General features: G+C 38.0%; 1 protein-coding gene across 2 annotated transcripts in view; it reads left to right on the forward strand.

The window, feature by feature from the left end:
- The first annotated feature begins 2,547 nt into the window (after positions 1-2,547).
- Positions 2,548-18,355, forward strand: part of NAA35 (N-alpha-acetyltransferase 35, NatC auxiliary subunit) — an 89,511-nt gene continuing 73,703 nt past the window's right edge. For both annotated transcript variants that reach the window (XM_060014983.1, XM_060014984.1), the window contains exons 1-6: positions 2,548-2,762; positions 3,439-3,567; positions 8,928-8,961; positions 14,549-14,663; positions 15,760-15,834; positions 18,129-18,296. In XM_060014983.1, coding sequence (XP_059870966.1) covers positions 3,444-3,567; positions 8,928-8,961; positions 14,549-14,663; positions 15,760-15,834; positions 18,129-18,296 — 516 coding nt within the window. In that variant the 5' untranslated portion in view covers positions 2,548-2,762; positions 3,439-3,443. The remainder of the gene's footprint in view (positions 2,763-3,438; positions 3,568-8,927; positions 8,962-14,548; positions 14,664-15,759; positions 15,835-18,128; positions 18,297-18,355) is intronic.

The raw sequence follows: 18,355 nt of genomic DNA on the forward strand, positions 1-18,355 counted from the left end.
TCAATCCAGGACACAGCCACATAGGAAAAAAGATGTATAATAAATATACACATATGTCTTAAACATAAATTTATGAAAAATAGATATTTGAAATTGTATATTCTGTATTTAATTTTCTGTTACTTAAATGCCATTTTAAAAACAAAACAATAGGACTAATTAACAGTGGTGATCAGTAGTAATTGGTAGTAGGAACAACTATTTAATGTGTGAGAAAAATATAACTAGAAACATCATACAGAGGATACTTATACATTATCCCTTAACACAGAAGTTTACTTTAACTTTTTTATAACTCTTTATTGGATTACTGTATCTTTCCCTTCTCAGGGAAAATGGTTTCTAAAGCAGAGAGATAATTAGAAGTTGTGAAAATAAATTTGAATTTCAAATAAATTACGGTTTTAGTAAAGAAATTAAGAAAATCCTGTTTCACTTGGCTAGTCTGTTCTGGTGATTTTTCTTTTCTTTCTAACTTTTATTTTTCAGTTATTTTGGATGCAGTCTTATTTCAAAAATTTGGTGTTTTGCTTTGTTTTTTTGTGTGCTGTATTGGTTTTTGTCACAATCTACACATAATACTGAATAACTCAGATGCAGTCAGTTCATCCTTTTCTAGATTTCTTATGGCCTCTGAAAAGATCATCAAATGCTTTTGGAGAAACAATATAAATTTCTGTTTTACTGTCATTCTTTTCTATATTCTTATCTTCAGTGTATTTAGTGAGTACCTACTATAGGCCAACCACTGCTTTTTATGGTAGGGATACAACTTTGATCAAAATAGTCAAAGCTCCTGCCCTTAGGAAACATTATTCTATATGAGACATGAAGATGTATATTTTTCTGTTTTTAAAATCAACTTTACTGAGGTTTGATTTGCACACAGTAAAATGCACACGTTGTGTGTACTTCAATGAACTTTTACAAATGAATTCGGCCATATAACCACCACCATAATCAAGATACAGAACGTCTCCCTCCCCTCAAATCACCTAGCCCTATTCCAATTAATCCTTCCTTGACACCCACCTCGTCTCCTGGCAGTCACTGTTCTGTTTTGTCATGAGAGATTAGTCTTTTTTAGAATTTCATATAAATGGAATCATAATCTTTTGCTCATACTCTGATTTCCTTTGCTCAGAATAATGTTTTATGAGATTCATATTTTTGCATGTCAAGAAGTCATCCCTGTTTGCCGAAAATTACTATTCATTATATGAATAATTACGTATCATTGTATGGATATGCCACCAGATGATGAAGATTATGGTTGTTTCCAGTTTTTGATCATTAAAAATAAAGCTATAAAGAGGCAAAATCCAGAGCCGATCAGTGGAAAGTTAACTATGTGGAAACATCTGCTAAAACACGAGCTAATGTTGACAAGGTATTTTTTGATTTAATGAGGGAAATTCGAGCCAGAAAGATGGAAGACAGCAAAGAATGGAAAAAAGAAAAGTTTAGCCAAGAGAATCAGAGAAAGACCTGCATTTTATAATCAAAGCCCAAACTCCTTTCTTATCTTGACCATACTAATAAATATAATTTATAAGCTTTGCCACTGAAGGCTCAATTGACTGAAATTACTTTAACATTTTGGAGATCATGTATGTCTAAAAGCATGAATTGGAACTGCACTGAAAGTCAAATTCACTTAAAAAAGAAATTAATGTGGCTTCACCAAGAGAAAAAAAAAAGCTTTTGTGTGTGCACATTTTCATTCCTAAGTAAATACCTAGGAGTGTGATTGCTGGATCATGTAAATGCATGATTAATTTTATAGTAAAAGACAAACTGTTTACCAAAATGGTTGGACCATTTTGGATTCCCATCAGGAACATATGAGATGTCCAGCTGCTCCATGTTGTCAACATTTGATACCGCCTTTTAAATTCAGGCTATCTTAATGGCTATGTAGTGATAAGCATGCGTTTCGTTTCCTACCCATACTAGTCTACTTATGTAACCCCACTTTAAAACTGATCATTAATTTCAGGAAAAATCTAAACCATGTAAAGGATCTAAAAGAAAATAACTGGCTTGATTCTGCTTATATTTTGTTTCAATTTTTCCTCATGAAATCCCCAGGCTCTCTAGGAAACATAAAACCTGTGTCAGGCAGCACCAGCTCGATGGAGCTCTCGTAACCGGGCTCTTCATGCAAGGCCCCAACAACTAACCCCTGCGCGTACTTCCATCGCTTCCTCGCGCCTCCCCGGCACCTTTCTAAGAATTTCCCAGAGAACCGCGCGACGCGAAGCGGGACGGGCTCTGGGCCCTCAGGCTCCGCCCCTTACCGGCACTCACCCACTACCCAGGACAAGGCCGCAGGCTGGAGAAGGAAGGTAGCTTCCGGTCTCGCGATTGGCTCTAATCCCGCGAGAAGAGAAGATAGCCGCCCCGGCCTAAGGCTGTCGGTAGCGAGGAAGGGGGTGTGGCCGGGGAGCGCGAAGTCCCAAGGCGTGAGGGAGAGGAGGCGGGGTCGCGCGCACCGGGCGTACGCATGCGCGCACGCGGCCGGTCGGGCTGGGCTGAGAGGGGAGGGGTTGGCTGCGGCGGCCCAGGCGGCGTCGTTATTTCCGCGAGCTGGGCGGTGCGTGGCAGCGCGGGTGGCCACGGGAGAAGTAGATAGGGACCGCTGTTCGGAGCCATTGAGACTTCTTCCCTCCCGTGTCAGAGAGCCGCAGCACCCCGCGCGCGTGGCGGACCCTGGGGACGCCAGGTCACCCTGCGGCCCCTGCCCTCCCGCCGCGCTTCAGGTAGGAGCTGCGGGCTTCCCCGTGCCCACTGCCCGCCGGGGCCCTAGCCTTACTCGGTGTTATCGGGGCGACGACCTGGCACCGGGCGTGCCAGTTCTCCCGCGCGACGACAGCCTGTCCTTGCCTCCGTGCCCGTGGGGCTGGGGCCGGGCCGGGCAGACCCGGGTGGGGCGGTCCCCTCCTCAGGTGCGCCCCCGCCCTGGGCCCGGCGACTGGGGCCCGGCGGTGCGCTCCCTCACGCTATGCCGCTCGGACAGGCTGTGTAGGGGTCCGGCCGGGACGGGAGAGGTTTTCCCGGCGAGCTCCGGGCAGGTGAAGGACCACCTTGACTTGTGTAGTTGCTGGGGTCTTGGGCTTCGAGAGGGGACCTTGAAGAGTGCCTTGGTTATTTGTGGCCAGTGTTGAAAGTAGGAAGCTCTGGAGTTGGTTCTCTTTGGGCCAGCTGTGGGATGGTTTGTGATTTTTTCTTCCTAAATAGGCAGAGCAGCAGCAGTGTTAATTGACGTGGGATTTAATTGCAGTAAGGTAGGTTTTTACAGTGCGGTCCTCAAACTCAGAAGAGCTCTGCTTAAAGAGTTTAGTAAGACTTTCATCCAATACTTAAACGCACATGGTTTGCAAATACTCTTGCCCTGAAAGCTACATTCTCTCTTTTACACCAATATTAATTTTATAGGAATAATGGTTATGAAAGCTTCTGTAGACGATGATGATTCAGGATGGGAGCTCAGTATACCAGAAAAGATGGAAAAAAGCAATACAAACTGGGTGGACATAACTCAAGATTTTGAAGAAGCTTGTCGAGGTGAGTTTGAATTTTTGAATTAGAAGTTCAAAATTTGGGAAAGGGTGCAATAAAAATGTGGATTGTGATTTCTAAACTATCTCAATAAATGGAAAAAATCAACATGTGTGGTTTATCGAGTTTGTTAACCACACTTATTCATTCTCCTCTGATTTTAACTTTCATTTAAAGCCAGTTTATGTAGGTTATAGCATTAAATACAGATGTTCAGGCAGTTTCTTGGGTTAAAATTTTCTAACTTTTAAATAACAGGTTAGAGAGCACATAGCAGTAATTTCAAACTGTGGAAATACGAATTCTGTCGCCCTAAAGACGGGAGTATTATTGTATATTTGAGGTTTGAAAATAATCAGATCATGTCATTCCCTGCTTAAGATCCTCCAGTGGCTTCCTGTTACATGTAGAATAAAATTCAAACTTCTTCCCTTTGGCCTATGTGATCTAGTGTCTGCCTCAGACTTTTTTTGTACCACTGCTTCACTAGACTCATTATGTTCGGTCATGAGATCCTTATCTCATTAAACACACTAAGGTCGTGTCCCCAGGTCTTTACATAGCTGGCTCCTTCCTGACCACTTAAATGTTACTGTTCCAGGGACTTCTCTGGTGGTCCAGCGGTTAAGACTCCGTGCTCCCAATGCAGGGGGCCCAGGTTCCATCCCTAGTGAGGGAACTAGATCCCGCATGCCGCAACTAAGACCCGATACAGCCAAATAAATAAATAAATATTAAAAAAAAATGTTACCGTCCCAGTGAGGTCTCAACAGCCAATCTAAACAGATTTATCCCCTCATTCTCTTCTATCCAGCTCCACCTCAGTTGAATCACCCTGCTTTATTTTCTTCATAGTACTTATCTACTGTGAGAAACCATCATTTTCAATTATCTTTTATTGTTAGCCTCACCCACTGAAATATAAGCTCTGTGAGTGCAGAAATCCTGTCGATAACGCAAAACGGGAGAGGCCACGGCCGTGGGAGGCCCACATACCGCAAAAAAAAAAAAAAAAAAAAAAATGTTTGTTATTCATAGGCCACCCAATTTATGGTATTTTAGTTATAGCTGCCTGAGTGGACTAAGATTCTCAATTTAATTTTTCTTTTCTGCTGTAATGTGTTTTGGTTTTTTTTTTTGCGGTATGCGGGCCTCTTACTGTTGTGGCCTCTCCCGTTGCGGAGCAGAGGCTCCGGACGCGCAGGCTCAGTGGCCATGGCTCACGGGCCCAGCCGCTCCGCGGAATGTGGGATCCTCCCAGACCGGGGCACGAACCCGTGTCCCCTGCATCGGCAGGTGGACTCTCAACCACTGCGCCACCAGGGAAGCCCCTGCTGTAATGTTTTTAATTTCTAAGATTTTTTCCCTCTGAATGTTTCTTTTTTTAATAAAAGTAGAGTGTTTTTGTTTCAGGGTTGCACTATTTTTTCTAAGATTAATAATAGTTGTTTTGAAATTTTGTTTCCCAACTTAGTGTCTTTCCTCCAACTTGCCTTTTTTAGTTTGTTTTCTTTGGTTTCTATCTTTCGTGTTAGGGGATTACTTCAGATATCTAAGAATCCTTTGTTGCCTGTTGAAGGTGGGGGGAGGCTGGCTAAAAGCCAGCTGGAAGCTCCGAATTTTTGAGCAGGACTCCTCTGCTATGAACGCCAGTATCAGGTGATCTGACTTGGCTTTTGTGTTGGAGAACCTCTGGTGTCAGTTATTTAGCTCCTTCCTCTTGGAAAGATTATATTCTGTAGAGAAAAATTTATCTAATCTCCTGCTTGAGGTTGAAGATTTGACTGTTTGCCTGTGATTTAACAGTTAAGTGGGGGAAGAGGTCTGGAATTTTTACATATTCACTTAATGCCCCCTCTTTCCAGTACTGAATCCTACCCTTCAAATAACCTTCTGTCCCTGGAGATTTTTTGTTTTGCCCTTTTCAAAGAAAGCCTTCAGTATTATCCAGGGTGAGGGAGGGGTAGTTATCTTGTTCTGTAAATTAGGGCAGGGCTCTTGGCTGTCTGATGGCTCAGTTCTCTATATTTTAGCCCATCTTTATATCCTCACTTTCAGAGGTAAGTGGTAAATCGGGTTGGTTTTGGCTTTCTCCACTGCTGGTTTTATTTTTCTTGGGTTTGCTAGGAAACGACTTGTCTTTCTGTTTCCAAGTTTCCCTAATTTTGTTGTATTATTTCTGCACCAATTTTTCCTCTTCCTTTAGGTTCATAGCTTTCTTTAAAAAAAAAAAAATTTTTTTTTCCTTTAATTGTTTAAATGAGATTTCAGGAGGGAGTTAAAGGTTGTTGCATGTGTTCAGTTGGCCACCTTTACACAGGGGTAAACTTTAATTCATCTGTTTATCACTGTACAACGGTACTGGATTCCAGCTATATCATAGATTCAGTAGGGTCTTCATAGCGACCCTAGCAGTGAACTTAACCATGATTTACAATGTTATGTGTATAAATATATTCAAAGATCTATAACACCAGTTCTCAAATTATCTTCTCATTTATAAGAGGGTAAAATGTATTTGCGTTGTCAAATAGTTACATGTTTTTCTCATCCCGTTAGATTACTTTTCTTCAGGGGAATGATCGTATGCTTCAAGTGCTTAGCGCTGCTGCAAACCCAAACTCCAGCTACAAGTTATAGTTCATTGTTCATTTCCAAGGCAAAAGGGAGGATGTCCTAAGGAACTTTAACAGAACCATCTAGTACAGGCCTTCATTTTACAGATGATAAAATCAGGGCCCAGAGTGATCGACTTGCTTCTAGGTCTGTGGAGTGTTCAGTGAAGCTATTTGGTACCCAAATCTACCCTAAGTATGTGGTAAATTATTACAGCAGTTCTCAACTTTTTGGTATCAGAACCCCATTATACTCTTAAAAATACCCTCTTATGCTTTTAAAAAGTATTGTTTATGTGTATTATATGTATATTGATATTTACGGTATTAGAATTTAAAACACATTTTAAAAATACTTGTTCATTTGAAAATGGTAATAAACCCATTGCATGTCAACATAACATTTTTAAAATGAAAAATGTATTTTCCAAAACAAAGAACAACTTTGAAGAGTGGCATTGTTTTATACTTTTGAAAATCTCTTTGATATCGGCATAATAGAGGACACCTGAATTCCCTATCTGCTTCTGTGTTCAGTCTGTTGCCACATGTCGTTTTGGTAGAAGTATAGGAAGTATATCAGGCCTCACCAAATATGTAGTTAAAAGATGGTGGAACCTTTTCAGGTAATTGTGGATATTCTTTGCTACTATACCAAAACTTGGCAGGTGGTAATTTCTTAAAGATTAAGATTGCAGTGTGGAATCTGAAAGCATATCAGTGGACCTTTCATGCTGTGTTACATAAAGTATATTGGTCTGTCTAGAACATTGAAGGGATCTTTTATCCATGCCTAATTTTGTAACATGCATTGCTATTTGCAAAATATTGGTTTAGTGAGTTAAGCACATTTTCCAAGTGTTGACACACTTCATTATTCAGTATTAAAAAGCACATTTGTTAATATCACCACAGTATCCTCAGGAAAGCCTTTTTAAGTATTGGGACACTGTCAAGTTCACAGTGGCAGATATATGCTTTCCAAAATTCCGATTTTTCCTTGAAAGCTCAAATTTTATCACTGGCAATAAACCTTGTCAGTTATTTTCCTAAAGCGACAAACTCATTTATTTTCAAGCAAATGCCATATTGTCAAGTCTGAATAACTATAATTTGTCACTGTTCTTTCAAGTAAAAGTGGTGTTTCATGATAGTTGTGCAAGAGCTTTTCCTTGAGACAGTCTCTTACTTTGGTAAGCAGAGGAAGTGTTTATGTATACTTCCCATTTGTCAAATAGAATATTAAAAAGGTGTATTCAAAGATTGAAATTTAATTAGGTATATCAGGACCAGCCCTAGGATGAAGTGAGTGAGGCAATTAGGGTACAGAATTTAAGAAGGCACTACTTGAAAGTGCCTTCTTAAATTTTGCAACCTACATGCCTTACTTGCACTCTGGTCCTGGCCCTGAGATTAATAATTTTTACTGTTCCATCAAGGACTTCTTAAGTGAAAGTGCATGGAAGTGAAGAATACACTGTTTAGCTTGGGGCCACTGTCTTGATTTGTGCTGAAGATAGAGTTTTGCCCTTTTCCTCTTTACACCATTGCTTTTGCATCATCATTGTAAATGTCAACACAATGAAAAAAAGTTTAGTATTATTTACAAAATGTATTAGTATTATTTTAGTAATTTAGTATTATAACAAAATGACTTTAACATCACAGGCTCCTGGGTTCTCAAACCATCTTTGAGAACCACTGTATGTTCTATTATGCTTCATTACAGTATTTTGATAAATGCTTCTCATTGATTTATCTGTTTTGGTACATGGAACTTTAAAAAATGAATGTCATTTAACTTATTAGCTAGGGAGATTAGTAATATTCTGAGAACTGCTTCTTTATGTCTTCCACAGGAGTTGACCATCAACATTTAAGCTACTTTACTTGCACATTGAAATCATCTGGAGTACTTTAAAACCACTCTATGGGTCCCACTCCTAGAATTTGATTGGTTTGGGGTGCTGATTGGACATTGGGGTTTTCAAAAGCTCCCCAGTTGATACTGATATGCAGCCAAGGTTGAGAACTGCTGCTTTATGGAGGATTAACACTCTTTTGATCAGCTGTTTATGCAAGTGTTTTCTACATTATTTAAATAAAATGTAATAAAAAATAGTTTGAACACTGTTCCTGGGACAAAAGGAGATTAGATTATGATGCCAAGTAGTTTAAAAACAACTTGAGAGGGCTTCCCTGGTGGCGCAGTGGTTGAGAGTCCGCCTGCTGATGCAGAGGACACGGGTTCGTACCCCGGTCCGGGAAGATCCCACATGCCGCGCAGAGGCTGGGCCTGTGAACCATGGCCGCTGATCCTGCGCATCCGGAGCCTGTGCTCCGCAACGGGAGAGGCCACAACAGTGAGAGGCCCGCATACCACAAAAAAAAAAAAAAACAACTTGAGAAATAGCATACAGTTCTGTGAAAAAGTTTACTTAGGGAGAAATGTATTAGTGGTTTTTTAAAAATGGGCCTGATAATTCTGGTTGTATTATTGTTGCCTGTGACGGGTCACTTGTTAATCCTCAGAAGTTCAATTTATAGTTAGTGTTTAAATATTCACTGTGTAGAAGACATTATATTAGTAATTGAGTAAAAATAATATGACCATTTCTTAGAAAATGAAGTTTAAAGGACTGCAAGCACATTTTTCAGGTGCTAATATTTTGTTTCATTTTTTTTTTTAGAATTAACAGTTAAATATAAATATGGTATTATTCAAAAGATTTTTCTCTTTGTTTCTTTTAGAATTAAAGTTGGGAGAACTGCTTCATGATAAGCTGTAAGTATTTGTGTCCTTTGAAATAGTGTAGTGTAATATTTCCATCTATTTTGTCTCCTGTGCAATAGTATTCCTTGAAGTCTGAGTAATTTTACATTTCAAAGCTGTAAGAATAACACTAATTATATATTTTTAACCTTGGTCAGCTGTTTTGGGGCAGCTGACCTTAGTCGTGATAGGAAGTGGTTGTACCTAGTGAAACTGTGACTTATGGTCATTTCTTGAGGGTAGGTATACAGGATGTGGAATTTCTTGAGAAAAGGTATTGGTTGCATGTTGTATGTGATATGCTGGTTGATGACCAGAGGTAGGTGATTAAATGCCTAGATGAAAGTAGATTGAGAATCCCTAGAAAGGTAAATGAAAGGAAATTCTTGATTATATTTATATTCCCATAGATAGCCTCAGTTCCTATACTGCTGTGGCCAGACTCAATTTTCAAGGTTGGGAGTATGAAATTTTAAATTAGTAAGTAGACAAGATTGGACATTTGTTAGGGGAAGTAGAAACTTGAAATTTAGTTCTTCTCAGACTTTAGTGACATCAGAATCATCAGAAGGGTTTTAAAACACAGATTTCTGGAACCCACCCCCAGAGTTCCTTATTTAGTAGGTCTAGTGTGGGGTCACAGAAGTTGAATTTCTCAAGTTCTCAGGTGAGATTGATGCTGCTGATCTAGGGACCACACTTTGAGAACCACTGTAGGTCATCATTTTGATGTCACAGGCAATGATAGGAAGGATATAATGAAATCAAACCATAAGCTAATGCAGGAAAGAATGTAGCTCCTGACTATGGAATAACATTTGAGAGAGGGCCGCTAGAGGGACATAGCCCTCTTCATTTCCCCAAGGTTTTAGACACTGAGCCCAGGGATCATGATTGCCAGCAGCCTACACTGGCCATCTATTAAATTTGTATCCTTTTAATCCATATCTTCTTTAACTGTCATTTTTTTTCCCCCTAGCATGTATGGTGTTCTAGCCTTCTATGTCATTTCCTTATCTTTATTGTTTGTTTCCTTCCACTAGAACGTAAGCCCCATGTGACAGGCAGATTTGTTTTGCTCACTCATGTATCTCAAGTGCCTAGAACAGTGCCTAGCACATAAGCAGGCACTCAGTATTTGTTGAATGTGTGGAATAGCTAACTTACTGCTACTCTGGTTTCTATAGCAATTTTACTAGTGAAGCAAATACCTTATTTTTTAAAAAAATTTTTTATTGGAGTATAACTGCTTTACATTGTTGTGTTAGTTTCTGCTGTACAATGAAGTACAATGAATCAGCTATATGTATACTTATATCCCCTCCCTCTTGAGCCTCCCTCCCACCCCCCACCCCACCTTTCTAGGTCATCACAGAGTACCGAGCTGAGCTTCCTGTGCTTTATAGCATGTTCCTGCTAGCTATTTTATGCATGGTGGTGTATATATGTCAATCCTAATCTCCCAATTTGTCCCACCCTTCTCTTCCCTGCCACCTGTGTCCACGTGTCCGTTCTGTACATCTGTGTCTCTGTTCCTGCCTTGCAAATAGGTTCACCTGTACCATTTTTCTAGATTCCACATATATGCATTAATATACGGTAATTGTTTGTCTCTTTCTGCCTTACTTCACTCTGTATGACAGACTCTAGGTCCATCCACATCTCTACAAATGACCCAATTTCGTTCCTTTTTATGACTGAGTAATATTCCATTGTATATATGTACCACATCTTCTTTATCCATTCATCTGTTGTTGGACATTTAGGTTGTTTCCACGTCCTGGCTATTGTAAATAGTGCTGCAGTGAACATTGGGGTACATGTGTCCTTTTGAATGGTTTTCTCAGGGTATATGCCGAGTAGTGGGATTGCTGGGTCATATGGTAGACTTTATTGATCTAGGGTTTTAATTGTGCCATTAACAACTTTTCTTTAGTTGTTTTCATATAAGTAATAAACGGATACTTTGTTTTTAACAAATTTAAACATTAGAGATGAAGCAGAACTTCTCATGACACCATCTCTCCAATACAATCTCTGTTCTTTGCTTGGAGATAGTCATTGTTATAAGTCATCAGATTGTTACATGTCCTGGACCTATAAAGATATATATTCTTATATACATGAATGAAATCTGTAAAACTAGTTAACTGTAAGTGGGGATATATAGTACAGTATTCAGCTTTGCCATTCTTTATGTAAGGGACTTGAGCATCTGTGGAGGCTCCTGGAGCTAACCCCCTGTGGATAGCGAGGGTCGACTGTGTGTATTCTGCAAATTCCCCACCCCCCACTTTCAGTATATCTTGGAGATCTTTCCATGTTAACTCCACCTTGTTCATTTTAACTGCTGCTTTTTATTTTATAAAATGACTGTACCATAATTTGTTCTATGGTATCCCTATTGATGGACATTCAGATGGCAACATATTTTGGTAACGTGGGAAAATTCAAAACATTTAATTTATATAAGCCTCTTTATACATATACATGTGCAAATGAATTTTAGAAGCCTAGAAATCAAATGACTGGATTTTAATGTATTCAGCCAAATTTTTTCCCTCACAAAAGTCTTTATCAGTTTACACTAACACCAACAGCATATGAGGGTACAAATTAAAAAAAAAGGGCTTCCCTGGTGGCGCAGTGGTTGAGAGTCCGCCTGCCGATGCAGGGGACACGGGTTCGTGCCCCGGTCCGGGAAGATACACATGCCGCGGAGCGGCTGTGCCCGTGAGCCATGGCCTCTGAACCTGCGCGTCCGGAGCCTGTTGCTCCGCAACGGGAGAGGCCACAACAGTGAGAGGCCCGCGTACCGCAAAAAACAAGAAAAACAAAAACAAAACAAAAAAAAGTTTCCTTACTCCCCCCGACCCCTGCCAAAAACCAGCATCATTTTGTTTTGCATTACTTGATTACATTACAATTTGAATAGCTTTTTACTTTTTTATTAATAGTTTATATTTTCTCTTCTGTTAATTATCCATTCATGTCCTTTGCCTACTTTTCTTTGGATTATTTGCCTTTTCCTATTTGTATGAGTTAGTTATATATTATGGATATTAACTTTTTCAAAATTACCTATATTAAAAATATTTCCCCTAGATAATTGTCAGTGTTTTAACTGACTGGTTTATTGCTACATATAAATTTTTAATATTTTACACAGTTGGAGTTACCAACTTTTTTCTTTGTGGCTTTGTAAATTATTAAAAGAGTTTTTGTTCATTTGCTTATTTTAGGTTTAGAACTTAGATCTGCCTGGGGTTTGTTTTATTAAATTGCATAAATCAAAGATTTCACTTTTTCAGGATGGTTAGCCATTTGTCTTAATAGTATTTATTGACTAATACACTGTTTTTCCACTAATTTGAAATTCCACCTTTAGCTTATGTACTTCCTACAAAAACATGGCTTTGGATTGTTTTTTCTTCATCTGTGTATGCTAGAATGCTTTTAATTATTACAGGTTTATAGTATCTTTGATATTTGGTGAATCCCTGTTTTATTGAAAAGGTTCTTTTCCATTTTTGCATATTTTCTCTTTCGACTTGACAAGCTCATTGAAAAATACCATTTGGGTTTTGATCCACAACATTGCATCAGATTTATAGATGAGAGTTTTCTTCAGTATGCTCATATTGTCAGAGTATCTTAAATTGAAGCATTAAGAGGTTTGATGGATTTCAGGGCGTGTCTCCTTAAAGCTCTTCTTTTTTTTTTAATTGAATTATAGTTGATTTACAATGTCATGTTAATTTCTGCTGTACAGCAAAATGATTGTTATACGTATGTATATATATATTTTTTATGTATCCTTTTCCATTATGGTTCATCATAGGACATCGAATATAGTTCTCTGTGCTATACAGTAGGACCTTGTTGTTTATCTATTCTCTATATAATAGTTTACATCTGCTAACCCCAACCTCCCACTGCATCCTTCCCCCAACCCCCTCCCCCTTGACAACCACAAGTGTGTTCTCTATGTCCATGAGTCTGTTTCTGTTTCGTAGATAGGTTCATTTGTGTCGTATTTTAGATTCCACATATAAGTGATGTCATACGGTTTTTGTCTTTTTCTGTCTGACTTCACTTAGTATGGTAATGTCTAGGTCCATCCATCTTGCTGCAAATGGCATTATTTCATTCTTTTTTATGGATGAGTAGTATTCCATTTCATTTATGTACCACACCTTCTTTACCCATTCATCTGTCAGTGGACTTTTAGGCTGTTTCCATGTCTTGGCTGTTGTGTAATAGTGCTGCTGTGAACATAGGGGTACGTGTATCTTTTTGAATTAAAGTTTTGTCTGTATATGCCCAGGAGTGGGATTGCTGGATCATGTGGTAATTCTATTTTTAGTTTTCTCAGGAACCTCCATACTCTTTTCCATAGTGGCTGTACCAACTTACATTCCCACCAACAGTGCAGGAGGGTTCTGTTCTCTCCACATTGTCTCTGGCATTTGTTATTTGTAGAGTTTTTAATGATGGGCATTCTGAGCAGTGTGAGGTGGTACCTCATTGTGGTTTTGATTTGCATTTCTTTAATAATTAGAGATGTTGAGCATCTTTTCATGTGCCTGCTGGCCCTTTGTATTTCTTCTTTGGAGAAACATCTGTGTAGATCTTCTGCCCATTTTTCAATTGGGTTGTTTTTTGTTGTTGTTGAGTTGTATGAGCTGTTTATGTATTTTGGAAATTAAGCCCTTGTTGGTTGCATCATTTACAAATATTTTCTCCCATTCTGTAAGTTGTCTTTTCATTTTGTTTATGGTTTATTTTGCTGTGCAAAAGCTTCTAAGTTTGATTAGGTCCGATTTGTTTATTTTTCTTGATGTCTTACTGCTGCTGCTTTTCTGAGAGAAATGATTTAATGTAACAAGGTAGGTGCCTTTATTTTCCTGGTAATCTAATGGCTTAGACTAAGCAAAATAGGAAGTCAGTAGCTTGATGGACAATCACTTTCTTTTAGGCTTTTCTTTTCTCATATCTCAAAGATATACTAACTAATCAGTCCACACTACATCACAACTATCTGCTTCTGTGGCTAATAAGCCACAAACACCAGACCATCAAAATTTCTGGATTTTATTTTTTTCTTATGTAATTGCCAAAACTTTGGGCATTATAGATGGTAACATGGCAGGTTTTTAGACTTTCAAGATGTAAAGAAAATGAAAAAAATCTAAAAGTTACATTTGATAATGATTATTCCAAACATAACTTTCTAAGTGTTAAATAGTTAGAGAAAATTATTTAAAGAAGGCAAAATGAAATCCATTGTAGATCAGTTGATCTCTTTTTTTTCAAAAACTTCTAACTTTTTGAAGGAAGAACTAAAACAACTTTGGTTTTAATTCTTTTCTTGCCTCATAGTACATGTAAAATAATTTGAGTGACAAGTACATGGAATAATTTTTATGTTAAAGGAAGATTATCTAATTGAAGTAGAAGTGATAGCAAGTTGGAAAGACCAAATACATAAAATAGGGTAGTTATTTAAAGTACTGTAATAATTTTTGTACCATTGTAGGAATCTAAGTAAGCTTATTAGTTCATAAACAATTTGTAGAGTCAATTTTTTTATTTGCAGATTTGGTCTTTTTGAAGCTATGTCTGCCATTGAAATGATGGATCCCAAGATGGATGCTGGCATGATTGGAAACCAAGTTAATCGAAAAGTTCTCAATTTTGAACAATCTATCAAGGTAGTCACCATTGTGCCGTTTGTGTTTTCTTTTATTGTTTGTTATTCATATGTTAAAACATTTTGATTAATAATGGAAATTAAACTTAGTATGTTAAAGTGTAATTTTCTTAAATGTCTCTCAGGTATGTAAACAAGCGTTGGTTATCTTTCTCTTTCCATTGAAATTTTTATTGTTTAATGTCTCCATTAAAAGCTTGCTCTAAATTTGTGTCTGTGCGCACTTTTTAAGTTAATTTTTGAAAGCATTTGAGTATGTATTCACATACCTGGGTAATTGGCTTAGGGATTAAATTTTATGTATTAATATATTAAGTAAAATGCTTGTGGTAGTGAACTAGCTGTTTAACTCAATGAGAATTGATTTAGAAGTTCATTCATAGTTGCCTCAGAGTTTAATTTTTGCATATTTTGTGAAGAAAGATTTGCTAAGTAAGTGGATAGTGTTAAAAAAAATTATGAGTAGTATAGTTAATTAGTTTAAGGGAAATGTTTAAAACATTTTTTTTCTTTGTAAGTAGTTTTATTTTCTTTGTGAGTAGTTTCAGTTTATTAAAATGCTTCATACTTATTAATGTTTAAAACTAATTTGAACTGTGCTTTTAAAATGCTTGTTGGTTTGACTCTATTTATTTATTTATTTATTTATTTCTGGTGGTACGTGGGCCTCTCACTGTTGGGGCCTCTCACTGTTGTGGCCTCTCCCGTTGAGGAGCACAGGCTCCAGACGCGCAGGCCCAGCGGCCATGGCTCACAGGCCCAGCTGCTCCGCGGCATGTGGGATCTTCCCGGACCGGGGCACGAACCCGTGTCCCCTGCATCAGCAGGCAGACTCTCAACCACTGAGCCACCAGGGAAGCACTGACTCTCTTTTTTTATAAAGGCCTTTATTCTGTTTCAAATTCGAGAGGCTTTGATTTTTCATATTGAAGACCCATTAAGATACATTATTTTTAAGAATACAGAGTTAATTTGGCACCTTAGTTTTATCAGATGATAAGATAGTTTCCTTAGAATTGATATTTTAAAATATTTACTGTACATAGTAGCCATACATATTTTAAAAATTTATATGTCATATTTCTCCTTCTTTTTAGGATGGCACCATTAAAATTAAAGACCTCACCTTGCCTGAATTGATAGGGATAATGGATACATGTTTTTGCTGTTTGGTAAGAGTTAAGATAACATGTTGGTTAATTTAAAAACTGTGACTTACTTGAATTTCAGTTTGAAAGTATATACAACAACATTGAATATGAAATATATGTAATGCTTGGCCTAGTAAGATGTACATAAGATTAGTAGGCCAAGTTATGCTGTAGGAAACAGCATTTTATCTTTTCATCTGGCGGTTTTAGGTTCTCATTTTCTGGAAGGATATTTTCTTTCCAAGGAAGATAATAATATATAGGCATTATCCAAAGTACCCTTTTTATTCTCAAGCTACCCAGGGAAACAAATCTGAAATTGGGAGGTTCCATTAATAAGCATGAAATTAAACCAAAGAGAATTTTGGATTGGCTTTGGATACGTTTTTTTCCTAATCTAAGGTATATTGAAGTAAACTGACCATTTTCTACTATGAAGAAAATTTTTTAGTGATTTATATATATATATGCTGAATAGGTTGTCTTCCCTGGATCATGTGGTTTAATTGTGGGAAAATTCTCATTTGTACAGCCCTTTTTTCTGCCCCCTTCTTTCTGACTGTCCCTTTCTTTTTTAAACTTGATATTAAATCATTGTCCTTAGAAATAATATAAAATTTCTTCATTTGTGCATCTAGTAAAATACTCATTGATTGCCCGTGTGTATGAAATACTTTTGTTATGTATTTTTTGTGTGTATTTTTCACTTAGGTCTTTTTTTTTAAAAATAAGTTTATTTATTTATTTTTGGCTGCATTGGGTCTTCTTTACTGCGTGCGGGCTTTCTCTAGTTATGGCGAGCGGGGGCTGTTCTTCATTGCAGTGCATGGTCTTCTCATCGTGGTGGCTTCTCTTGTTGCAGAACACGGGCTCTAGGCGTGTGGGCGTCAGTAGTTGTGGCATGTGTGCTCAGTAGTTGTGGCTCGCAGGCTCTAGAAGGCAGGCTCAGTAGTTGTGGCTCACGGGCTCTAGAGGGCAGGCTCAGTAGTTGTGACGCATGGGCTTAGTTGCTCCGCAGCATGTGGGATCTTCCTGGACCAGGGCTTGAACCCGTGTCCCCTGCATTGGCAGGCAGATTCTTAACCACTGTGCCACCAGGGAAGTCCCTCACTTAGGTCTTACATCAGCTCTGCGAGCTATCTGGTACCACTCTTTATCTATTTGCCTAGGGTTACTTTGCTAGTAGGGGGCATAACCAGAATCCTGATCCTGATTCTTCTTCCTCCAAAGCTGTCTGTTTCTCTCAGAGATGTTTTTATTACTCTTTAGCCATTTACTGTCCTAGTGGAATAGGATAAAAGGAGGCAAGGAGGAGAATTTTTGTCAAAGTTGAGGAACAATTCTATGAGACTCGGGGCTGTATCTAAGTTTGAACTTTAATAGGCAGATGGTTTTCAGTCTGGAAAGTCTTCTGCACACTAGTAACGCAAAATACACATCTTAATTGGAGCAGTTTTCATGTGCTTTTCTCATTCTGTAATGTAGCATTTTTTATTTTGCTCTATTGCAGAATTCTTGGACTTAGTGTAAGTTATAACTAAATAAACTTGGACAAATTATTTACACTCTCTGACTATTTCTTTATATGTAAGATGAGAAAAATACCGCCTTCCTCAAAGTGTTAGGAAAAAATGAGATAAGATATATGAAAATACCTAGCATAGTACTTAGATGTCATGATTACTCAGTTTTGGCTGCTGTTCTTCTAGCTTCTAGCACATGGCACTTGCCTCATGGTAGTCACTCAAAATAGTGTTGCCTGATTATTTTTGTGTTTTAGAAAGATCCCTCTGAGTGGGGGTACTGAAGTAGAGGTGGGAGGCAGGGAAATAGTTGCATAGTTTCTTGTAGTAATCTAGGTAAGATGTGATGCACTTGACTGGGTTAGTAATAGTTGGGATGAAAAAGAAGAGTTGAATGAGTGGCTAAGAACCGGGTTAGCTATAAAGTTGTGAATTCCTTAATTTCATAGGTTTTTATTGACTGCTTTGTAGAACTGATAGCTTTTGGATGTGATGTAAGGAGGCCCTGTAATTTCATTAATCTCCGAATATTTGCAACAATTATATAAAAGAATGCTTCCCATATCTATTACTTTAAGGTAATCATGTTTTTAATTCTTGAAAGACTTTAGTTAATGAAAGTGAATTCTAACTGTACTTTGTCTTTTCTGACCTTCCTTTTAATCATCTTTTAAATCTTGTGATTAATCATATTTATTTGGGCCTGTGGCACTCTGGCCTTTGACTGTTGGATCAGACTTTTCAGACTCTGTGTATCACCTTAAACATGTGTGTTCTTTTATTTCTTTATAGATAACATGGTTAGAAGGCCATTCCTTGGCACAGACAGTATTTACGTGCCTTTACATTCATAATCCAGACTTTATAGAAGATCCTGCCATGAAAGCTTTTGCTCTGGGTATCTTGAAAATCTGTGACATTGCAAGGGAAAAAGTAAACAAAGCTGCTGTTTTTGAAGAGGTAAGCTTTTGTAATACAAAAATTCCTGAAGCTCATTGACTGCCTTATTCACTGTGAAG

The sequence above is a fragment of the Delphinus delphis genome, chromosome 6 (assembly GCF_949987515.2).
Source record: "Delphinus delphis chromosome 6, mDelDel1.2, whole genome shotgun sequence".
NCBI classification, from domain to species: domain Eukaryota; kingdom Metazoa; phylum Chordata; class Mammalia; order Artiodactyla; family Delphinidae; genus Delphinus; species Delphinus delphis.